The sequence below is a fragment of the Macrobrachium nipponense genome, chromosome 29, assembly GCF_015104395.2.
Source record: "Macrobrachium nipponense isolate FS-2020 chromosome 29, ASM1510439v2, whole genome shotgun sequence".
In the NCBI taxonomy this organism is placed as follows: domain Eukaryota; kingdom Metazoa; phylum Arthropoda; class Malacostraca; order Decapoda; family Palaemonidae; genus Macrobrachium; species Macrobrachium nipponense.
The window spans coordinates 11,130,619-11,142,967 of NC_061092.1; the positions used below are offsets into that span (position 1 = coordinate 11,130,619).

The following is a 12,349-nucleotide window of genomic DNA, read 5'->3' on the forward strand; positions in this document are numbered from 1 at the left end:
TGAAATAATGCAAATATTATATTTTTGTTATGTTTAAATAAAAGATATTTTTAAAAATCGTGTTCACGAGGATATTCAACCATCTCCCTCAGTGCCAGCGGCCAAAATGGGTACAGCGGATATGCCTACCTGTAGAACTTCTCAGTTCAAGAGGCCCTTTATTCCTCACAATGTTGGAGTATGGAACAATCTCCCTACTGAGGAAGTCGTGCAATTGAAACTTCAATCGTTCAAAAGAAGAGGCAACGCATTACTAACCTAATACCATTCTCATACATTTTCATACATTTCTACCTATCTATTAATTTATTTGTTTTTCTTTTATAATAAGAGCGATCTCTTCTTTTTGTATTTCCCTTTATCGCCTCTTCCTTCTTCCTATATAATAATAATAATAATAATAATAATAATAATAATAATAATAATAATAATAATAATAATAATAATAATAATAATAATATTTTGTTAAAGAGGATGGCAGCATCAGTGGAATAGTTTTATATATGGTCTTTTCAATTCTTATTATTTTCTTCTTATCAGGGCTGATATTTGCTAATAGCTGGCCGATGTTCATATTGTGGTTAAGGAAATGTCTTCTAAAAATATTAATTTATGCTACTTCAGCTACGCCGGCACCTTGTCCCACGCCAATCCTTAATTACCACTACATAAAATTGTCCAGGTGTTTCAGTTAACGTCATCGGAACAGGTGTCCTCTGAGGAAATAGCGACAACGTAAATATAAGGTATATTCTTCTTCTTCTTCTTCTTCCCGCTTTAACCCATTTTTATTCGGGGTCGCCGTTATGAACGAGTCGTCTCCATCGACTTCTGTCCTGTGCATCGTTCTCGTCAATACCTTTCCATAACAAATCTTCCCCTACACAATCACACCATCTCTTTCTTGTTTGTTTGTTTGTATGGTGCTTTTACGTTGCATGGAACCAGTGGTTATTCAGCAACGGGACCAACGGCTTTACGTGACTTCCGAACCACGTCGAGAGTAAATTTCTATCACCAGAAATACACATCTCTCACTCCTCAATGGAATGGCCGAGAATCGAACCCGCCACCACCGAGGTGGGACGCTAATACCATACCAACCACGCCGCTGAGGCTCTTACCATCTCTTTCTTGGTCTTCCCTCTTCCTTCTATACCCCGCACTTCCACTTCCATCGTATGTCTTCCAACATGACGTTCCTCTCTCTTCGTAACAGGTGTCCATACCATCGACGCCTTCCCTCCTGAATCTTCTTTGATATTTCAACTACCTTTGTCGATCCTCTTATGTACTCATTTCTAATCCTATCTTCCCTTGTTACTCCCGACATCCATCTCAACATTCTCATTGCTGCTACATCCAACTTCTTCTCCTCTGTTTTCCTTGTATTACGTCATATATATGATATATATATATATATATATATATATATATATATATATATATATATATATATATATACACGCACGCATACACACACACACACACACACACACACATATATATATATATATATATATATATATATATATTATATATATATATTTAACGAAATATATAAGGTATATACCTATATAAAACCTGCATGCACAAAAGTATATAAACCAGACAACAAACCCTACCGACGACATAAAGGATTCACGACCTCTGTGATGTTTTAATATTCTATCTACAACCGGCAAATAAATCACTTTAGCTGCTCGTTGACAGTCTCCGGCATAACATGCGTATACGAGCACCATTGGCAGACCTGATGACGTCATCGTCGAGTGACGTCACTGTCGGCACTATTGACGTATTTAATGTGACGTGAGGAATTTTTTTTTTTAATGTACGTTAGTGAGTCCGTTTTACAAAAGCAGTGATTACCTGTTGTTGAGTTATGTTATAATCAATAATTAAACGTCGACTGTCTGTAAATAGGCACATATATCTTTATGAATATATATATATATATATATATATATATATATATATATATATATATATATATATATATATGAGAAAAAGGTTGGATATCTTTTAACACACCCCACTGTGTATATATATGTATATATATATATATATATATATATATATATATATATATATATATATATAATAAAGCCACAAAAAACTGTTGCAAAGGTATAAAGGATTTTTACAGTCCTCTCTTCCATTAACATAAGTGAATGATGCCTGACGCAATACTGAGACTATACAATGGATTACCTCCGTGGTACACCTCACACCGTAAGCCTTTGTAGGCGTTGGTGTTGGTGTAGGCCTATACGCAAATAGCTTTTGGTGAGATGATAAAGTAACTGCAATTTCCGATATCTATTGTTACCGTCAATATCTCCGACAACGGGAGACGTTTACAGAGAGAGAGAGAGAGAGAGAGAGAGAGAGAGAGAGAGAGAGAGAGGAGAGAGAGAAGCGTACTCATTCCCTGGAAGAGAAAGAGAGAGCGAGAGAGAGAGAAATAGCAATCTTACGGCAACAATGATGGAGTCGCCCACATCCGTCTTTTCATTCTCATAGTCATTATCAATTCCCGGAAAGATTCCCGGAGAGGCAAAAGAATTCCCAGCGGCGGCCAATCAGCCAGGCGGGAATCATTCGCATATCGCCGATATCGATTCAAAATCAAAAATAGATTCTAAAGACGAGGTTTCCAAATCGGGCGAAGATCCAGAATCCCTACAGTGTTACGTAACGACTCTGTCTCACTGTTACTCGTGTAAGAAAATAACGAAAATACAGAATTATATATGTATATATATATATATATATATATATATATATATATATATATATATATATATATATATATCTGTGTGTGCGTGTGTAGTAGTAGTAGTACTAGTCTTCTCCACATTGTCAACAGTAGCCCAATAGATTTTTCCGCATACGGACCTCCGGCCTCACGTAGAGAACACCCAAGTTCGAATCCCAACGGGACCAACCGGCGTATGGCATTTAAAGATATAAACTGCCATTTCTCGAGCGCCACCGGCCCACCAGAGGTAGCCATAAATACGCAAAATAATAACGGAAATTACAACATGGAACGAGCAAATACATTTCAGGATGCAAGAAAATTACTCAACATTTGCAAATTCAACGATCCGAAACGATTTGTAAACGGTGTTGGAAACTGCGTAGCCGATTATATCGTTATAAACAATATGAGTTGCTCTCTCTCTCTCTCTCTCTCTCTCTCTCTCCTCTCTCTCTCTCTCTCTCTCTCATAATGACTGGACTGCAGATAAATGTCAGGCTTTATCTAATGGGAATAACGGCTAAGCAATACAACCAGACAGCTCGTTTTGTTATGCAAGTTGGCATCGCAAAGACCGAGTACACCCACCACCGTCACATTCCTAGACGCATACGACTACTAGGTCTACGGATTTGTGCAGGAAAGTCTTTCACATTTGACAAAATTGTCAAAGATACTATTACCAAAGATATTCGTAACTTATATAACAAAACATAAAAAAAAAACAAAAACAATTTACTAACTATGAAAGGTCATGAACCGTACAGCTCACTAAAGACACTGGGAGCTATTAAAAATACGGTATCCCACGTAGTATCAAATTGATAAAGCTACGGCAAAAATTAATGAAAGGAATAAGATTTGTCAAAAAGCTGGAACACGTATATAGTAAAAAAAAAAAAAAAAAACTACACAATAGAAACTCATTCAATACATGAGTGTAAATCGTCAAAAACTAGACGCATGTCTGAGAATTAACGCATTTTGCACACACAAATAGCAGATTTGACAACCTTCTTTCTCGTCAAGTAATAAACACACTAAACAAAGTGTTTATCAAATAAAACGTACTAGAACTGAACAAGTGTAAGTAAAGACTTAACAAGACATCAGATGTATAACATAAATCAAAGACCCCTATGGTTATTATATTACAATCGCCTTCCTCCTAGCAAATGGCGCAATATATATATATATATATATATATATATATATATATATATATATATATATGTACATATAAATAGAGTATATATAACCACACTACGTGAAAAGACTTTAAAATTACGATCATACAGAACTGGGCAATCAAAATTCCACTCAGATTGCAACAGAAGGCATAAAATCAACAAGCTATCGATGTTCAGGGACTTTTGAAGGAAGGAAAGAAAGAGATAGAGAGAGAGAGAGAGGAAAAAAAGGGTGTCATTGATATAAATGTCACCAGTGACGTGATCTGAAATCCTAATTCTTGAGAGTCCTTCATTAGCGTTCGTCAGAGAGAGAGAGAGAGAGGAGAAGAGAGAGAGAGAGAGAGAGAGCTTTGCACAGCCTTCCTGATCTCGAGAGAGAGAGAGAGAGAGAGAGAGAGAGAGAGAGAGAGAGAGAGAGAGAGAGAGAGAGAGAGAGAGAGCCTTGCAAAGCCTTCCTGATCGTGTCAGTTAATAGATTCTTCTCCATCACTAAGAACTGCAGATTATATCTAAAGCAGATTACTTCTCACGGACTAATTGAAACAACTCGATATCAATATTCAATGGACACGTGTATACCCATTACTTCATATACATACATACATAGGTATGCATATACATACTCAAAGCAAAAGGACTTACGAACCAAATTTACACAAACAATATCAAGTACATGACAAACAAACGAAACAATACGTACAAAATTCCTAACATAACGTGATGTCACACCAACTGTTGGCTTTTTTACACACCGAAAACACAGCATGACAACAATAGGTTACATAAATCAGTCACTACCTATCACTATACTTTAGATACTTAAACATCTCCCAACATCCGAAAACTTGAGTACGGCACCACGGTTAATTCATGAATGAAATGTTCTATCACAGACGTAATTATCAAGCAGTTTACAGAGTCCCACATATCACAGCCTTTCGTTCGTGAGTCCCATAGGGCTCACCAGCGGGATCTACTCCTGATTAATAGGCCTAAAACTGGAGCAAGGTCAAGTGGGTGGGAGGTGCCAAAAGGCAGCGGAACATTGGAATATAAAACTTAGGCCAACGGCCAAGAGCTGAGACATATGAGGTCTTGCAACGCTGAAAATAATGTTGAAACAACAGTACGATAAAAAAAAAGGGGGGGGGAATGAAAAGGGTAGCAACTAGAGGCCGAGAGGAAGCTGCAAAGAACCTTTGGAGCCAAAAGGGAACGGATGCAAAGAAAAAGGCAGACAGCCAGGCAGCTGGAGGCTTAGAAAGGCAGTCACAAATACAATACAGAACGTAAGATAAATGAGAAGCCACGCGTGCGGAATCCAATTGTGAAATCGCAAAGCATCATGGGGGAAATGGAGTGTACCACAGCTAGCGGTTGTGTTACGCGGATCAGTAGTACTAAACTATGTGAATACACCTTCACAGATTCCTCATCAGCAATGCATCGAACACCACATGCCCCATTCATACCTATTTTGCATACAATCTCGCACTTCCTGGATACATAGTTTTACACACGGAAGGGCGTTTATACCCTGGAAATGGGACAGTACATGAAGATTTGGAAAGAATGGCGATTGAATGAATGTGAGTGTATGAGTCTGTGTGTGTCACAGAGGGGTAGGTGGTTGTTGTTTACAAACATTGTAAAAGATCCTTCTTTGTAGGTGTATGAAGTTTCACTGCACAGGAGGATCATCCCTGATTCAGCCGTTAAACCATGAATGGGGCAGCAACCTTCGATATGTTTTTTTTTTTTTCTTAAAATCTACCCCTGTTAAAGAAAACAGCCTAAGATTTATATATCACACCATCTGCATCCAAGAAATTACCCATGCCCTATTCTTAACGATCCATTCAACAATCAGACCCTTTATTACATAATTACATAAATAATACAGCAACTGCCGCATCGTAAAAACTCCCAATATAGACTAATGTAAAGAATCATTAAGTTAAAAGCGTACTCCTTCCTGCTTCACCAACTCTTTCTGTCGAGTTCTGTCAGACATTTTACAGCGCAGCTAATCCATTATAAGCCTCGAAGGGGGGGAAGGAATGTGCCAAGGAGCCATCGATCCTATTATTGTTAACACGGTGATCAATGGTCGATATCGCTATGGATACAAAACACTGGCCTTATACGGCACGAAACACCAGCACTACGTAACCCCACCCTAGATCCCCTCAACCCCAGACAAACGTTGATTGACCCCAAATTCAGTCTGCTCGTGACTGCATTACTGACTGACTAACCTCATCCACCCATTACTGTCTAACTTCATCTACTATATTACTGGTGACAGTATACCCAACCTCAGGTCACATACAGGCTGATTAGCGTCAGCCATCCACCTCATGACTGGATAACCGTTACCACACACCAGCAACCCATGATTAAATACCCATACCCCATCAACTCATGGCTGAATACCCACACCTATTCAACCCATGACTGAATACCCACAGCTCATCAACCTATGGCGAATATCGACACATCATCAACCCATGACTAAATACCCAGACAGCATTAACCCATGACTATGAATATCCACTTACTAACTTCAACCCACGACTGAACACCCACAACCCCATCAACCCATGACTGAATATCTTAAACTCATGACTGAATACTCGCACTTTATCAAACCAAGATGAATGGGCCTACTCGTGACAATGGCTAACACCGTGTCTAGTCTTATAAGGCAGTCCATTCTACTCGACACATTTCACTCATGACTGACTGACTGCACCCACAGCTTCACTTCACCCAGAACTGATTACACCCACCCACTTCATCCACAACTAATAAAACTCACCCACTGTACTCGTTAGTATCAACCCCACCTACTCCACAATGGCTGATGGCATCCAACTTTGACTACTACAATAGGCTCGGTTAATTGTCATTGTATAACTGAGGTGTTAACGTCTACCATCCACATAGAACTTTATTGTAGCAGGTGGGTCTGATATGCTGTGATGCATGGGAGGATGTGGTATTTGCTATACGGACTGCTAAATCTTTCTCATATATATATATATATATATATATATATATATATATATATATATATATATATATCTGTGTGAGAGTGTGTGCATTATACAGATATTGGGTTTTGGCTGCCTATATGGCAAATTGCAAATGACATAGCATTACCCATAATACACTCATCATAATACATATGCACGAGAGAGAGAGAGAGAGAGAGAGAGAGAGGAGAGAGAGAGAGAGAGAGAGAGAGAGAGCACAGGTATTGAAGATGGTTACTAAAACGAAATAACGAAGCAGAAATTGAATCATAACTCCATCTGATTCTGGATCATCATTAAATTCTAGTGCCTGGCCCATCTGACGAGTGATGAAACCGGCCACCATTGACAGGCTGTTTAGTACGACGGGCATCTCTTAAGCTTCAAGGCTTAGGAGATTCGAGATTCAAGCTTCAAACTAATAAAAAAAAAAGGAGGTTACTTCAAGCGAACGAACCGTTAAACATAATCAAAGAAAAGACGAATCTTTCTTAAATAGTGACACCCAAGCGTGTTAACCAGGTACTATGTATCCACTTTTGCGGTGTGTTTAGTACCAACCCCTTGGGGATGACAGTAAAAAACATAAACAAAAGACTGTCAATATCATAATGATAATGACCTCAAACGAATATTAGTCGTAGATAACGACCCCAGAACTTTGCTGGGGTCCGCTGTTTAGGAAAGATCCGAAAAACACTACAGAAAAATTAGGAAGAATGAGAATGGCAAACAAACAAACAATCTGCTGCAACTCCATCACACAGACAGACTCTCCTCATATTCGAGTTCAACTTTGTTGCTATAATGATAGCAGGAATACCCTTTGGTGCACATACAGTTGACAGTAGCGATACAATAACTTCGCCAGTTATTGGATAGTATACTCCAGACAGCGCACAAAAGCTTAGCTATTCAACGAGAACGAGAATCTATTTTCAGTGTAGGTCGTTATTTGAACCGAACCAGTTCAGCAAGCAACAATGTCGCAACACCAATTTTCCTGATCGTACTTTCCTTCCCGCCATATTAGGCTATGTGGAGTCTCCAAGTAAATTATCATATGCATACAATCTAGTAATTACGAAGAGGAAAATACTTATCTGTTCAGAGTATTATAAGTTATCACCATTATATACAGAAAACAATATAAAAGTTCAAAGTCTATATATGATATATATATATATATAATATATATATAGATATATATATATATATATATTATATATATATATATATATATATATAGTTAGTATACGTTTGTGTTGTCCTGTTGTGAAAAGTTATCCAAACGCATAATTTTTTTTTTATTACAGTAACGTAATTGCTAACCAGCTACAGCTGTAACTGATATGGTCATTTAAAATCAGCCTATTCCTATAATAATATTGAGCACTTCTTAATTATTCCAGCGCAGCACGTCGTCGATTTTTATCTTTTTACACAAAAGACTTTCTGGAGAAAGTTATTCAATCGGAGGTTAAACAGAATGAGAAAGTCCCAATCCTTGAAAACAAGTTACCATTGCTATTCTAGGCTCAGTATGTGTACGTGACCAAATCAGATGATTAGCAACAACCTTTATAACAATATAAAAACAGCCATTCACGATAACAGATCCAATCCGTTAACATATGAGTGAACTTTAAAGCCCTTTGGCTTGTTCCATCATCATCATCATCATAATAATAATATTTATTAATATCCGTCATTCGAGTATTTCCATTAAACATCAAGTAACCTTTAACCTTTATGGATTTCAGGAAAACGATTGACGTAGTGTGCTTGTTGTGGGAAGTAAGAAGGGAGTCCGGGGAAGAATGACGTTTTGTCCCTTTGTTTCCTCCGACTGGTACATTTACGGGCTGTAGCCATTGTGATGTGAGACTTGTCTCTCCATGCAGTTATTATCCGTAACTGATGACACGCCATGCAATGCACATATGTCGTCATGTCTGCGCAAGCTGTCTGTACGTGTCTAGACTACGGTCTGATATACTATGCAAAATGGCTGCAAGTGTCCCGATAACGGTCTGATATAAAAGATTGCGTTTAAGCCTACACAGCATATTTCCTTATCCTACCTTGAACAGGTATTTTGAAACGTATCGAATGCAGGAAAAAATGGACATACCTATAACTGACATTTACATCTAATCAATTCTCTTCGGTAATGCAATGCCCCACCAAATCAGTGTCAAGAACAGTTATCAAGCTGCTTGCAGAATACCTCGATACTGCAGGACAACTGAAAACAACAGGCCAACTGAAAACAATGACTGAGTTCAACTTTTATCGCAGAAACGTCGAAAGAAGCAACGTCACCAGCGGACAGCGAAGACTGTCAAGGTTTCATTGTATGTAAAATTCCCGACGTGGAAAATGGAGTGTTAAGAATTATAATTCAACGGCCTGTTTCAGTCCACTGTGTACCTCACAAAACACACTAAATGACAAAAGGAGTGTACAACTATGACGTGACGTGATTCACGCTACGACCGTTGTAGCATAGCATAGGCACACGCACATGAAAAGATGTCTTGAGACGAGAATACAGACTGATATTTTTCAATATGCATTAGAGTCAGGCAATTAATCCGTATTGGAACCTTATCGGAATGGAAAACATCGCTAGGAAATAAAAATTAATTTTGAGAATAGGCCTATGATGGAGGGAAATAAGATTGCCCCCAAAAATAAGTTTGGAAGGATAGTAGACCAAAGACTGCTTTGTGTTTAGATCATTCCAATAATCTCATTCCACAGTCTCATGTTTGCGGATGAACGTCAACTTGCAAACCCTAATGTAGTTTTATACCCTCTGATTTGAATTTCAATTACTGACATTGGCTACTCGATATGGACATTAATCTACTATATACTTATTGGTGGTAAATATAAGTTCGAATCAACTGAAAATACGAATTCGAACAGGCTTTGATGGTCGATCTGTCAACTTAGGCCTATCTTATCTTAGGTCTACATGAATATATAAAGTATATTAACGATTAATCAAACGGCATAAAGGCAAAATAGCCTAATATATCAAAGTTATATGTAAAATACTGAAAACCTCAGTCTCTCGCCTCTCACACTTTGTAATACACACATGGTCGTGAAACAATTCGTAATCGATACCGATGTTATGTCTAGTATTTCAAGGATACCAATGAAACCGGTTGTGGCCAGCTTACTTCATCACTTGAACCATGCCGATGAATTACCAAGCAGAATTAAGAAAGCGTTCAGAAACTGTATTATAGTAGGCTAAATGTGTAACACACACACACACACACACACACACACACACATACACATACACACACACACACACACACACACACACATATATATATATATATATATATATATATATATATATATATATATATATATATATATAAATTATCAAGATGTGTCATCTGAAAGAACAACCTTATTTGAAGAATGTGATCAATTATCTGTGAATTTAAACAAGCAAGAGGGCTAAAAGGGGTTCTACAATTAAGATGCATTTGGTCTAGTAAAATGTCATCATTTTCATTCTTCGACTGGGTCTAAAAAAATTCGTATACATCCTAAAATCAATGATTACTATGATGATCATCTTGCTCCTCTATATGACCTCAGTCTGAAGACCCACGAAAACGTTCACATTATCCCTCTAGACCAAAATTAATAGAGAAACACGTTCGCAGTCGTCACTTTCGCTATATCAACACCTTGACGTTTTCTTGGGGATCAATAAAATCGGACAATTGGTATACTAGGGTATTTTGTCAAGTGAACCACAAGCAGTATTAGACTGGTGGAATAATAATAAATAAGCACTTACGTGAATCGTAGCTTGGCATGTCCTTCCTTGATTTAGCCGTCCTCATGACTCCTTTCTTTTTCGTCACGTCAGCAGTTAATACACTCATAGTATTTTTAGCCAGTCCGATTTCAGGCAATTCGTTTAGGGAACGGTCACTCGTACGTCGACTTCCAGTCGGCACGTATGGAAAACTGAATAAGGTATTTACAGAGACCTAAACACCTGTCAAAACTTGGATCCTGACTGAACACCATCCCTTGTCGGGGAGCGTGAGAGTCGAGTTTAAAGGATTGCAGCCTATAAGTGACACGTAATCCTATATACAACCTCAAAATAAAGGATCAATCCCTCTGCTTACGGGATTCTCCCGACATGAGCGCCGTCTACCAGCGAGCTGCGGTGAGTAAATCAATAAATTCTGTCGTCTATTGCGAATGGAACTGGAAGGGTTGTGTTTACATTCTCCGAGAGGAGGAAAAGCGTTGCGTTTCTTAGGGAGTAAGTCTGTTTTTATTAAATAATGTATAGTAAAAGTTCACGTATAACACGACTGGTTAATGTTATATTTTTCAGGACTATACCAATGACAATAATTTCTATTTACACCGGAATAAGTGAGAATAAAACGTAATAAATTTAAAAGAATCGTGATTATTTACTAGAAACGTTACTTCAAGGGTCTTATCATTGAACTTTAGCTTATTATGTACAGTCCCTTATAAAGATTTACTAGAAAAAAAAAAGTAAAAGCATATAGGATACGTGGTAGCCTAATCTAAAGCGTAGAGGTAGACAATTGTCTAAACTTCTCGAAAGATACCAGATTTTCATCGTAACTAGGACTAGCAAGCATTCCTTGTCGCTTCTGAATACATTTTACTTTTCTCGGATGATTTTTTTAAGGGTCTTTAGAGGGGCGAGGTGTGTGAAGGGCCAGCCATAAAAAATTAGATTAATTATGTTTACTCAGTTACTATTTTCAACCAGTCCTTTTCTCTAGGACATTCTTTTACCTCACTTATCATTATATATATATATATATATATATATATATATATAATATATATATATTATACACACACACACACACACACACACACACACATATATATATATATATATATATATATATATATATATATATTATAATATATATAGTTACTTATGAATCACATTCTACGGGAATCTGGATATTTGAAAGGAAGAAAACAGAATATGCTGCCGAGAAACAATATTAATATCTGTAAAGGAGATTCTGAACTTTAAGAATGATTAAAAGACCAGCTAATTATGGTTGTTATGATTATAGGGCTACATTTTTGTTTAAACACTATGGTTTCCCCTAGAACTGCTTACCCACACACGCACACACATACGCACACACAGACACATTATATATATATATATATATATATATATATATATATATATATATATACATATATATAACACACACACACACACACACACACACACATATATTATATATATATATATATATATATATATATATATATATATATATATATATAAT

General features: G+C 37.2%; 1 protein-coding gene across 1 annotated transcript in view; it reads right to left on the minus strand.

Moving 5' to 3' along the window:
- LOC135206123 (protein unc-119 homolog B-like) overlaps window positions 1-11,027 on the minus strand; it is a 127,725-nt gene extending 116,698 nt beyond the window's left edge. The window contains exon 1 of the mRNA XM_064237365.1: window positions 10,834-11,027. Within this exon, the coding sequence (XP_064093435.1) occupies window positions 10,834-10,921 (88 nt within the window). The 5' untranslated portion in view covers window positions 10,922-11,027. The remainder of the gene's footprint in view (window positions 1-10,833) is intronic.
- Window positions 11,028-12,349: the final 1,322 nt, after the last annotated feature.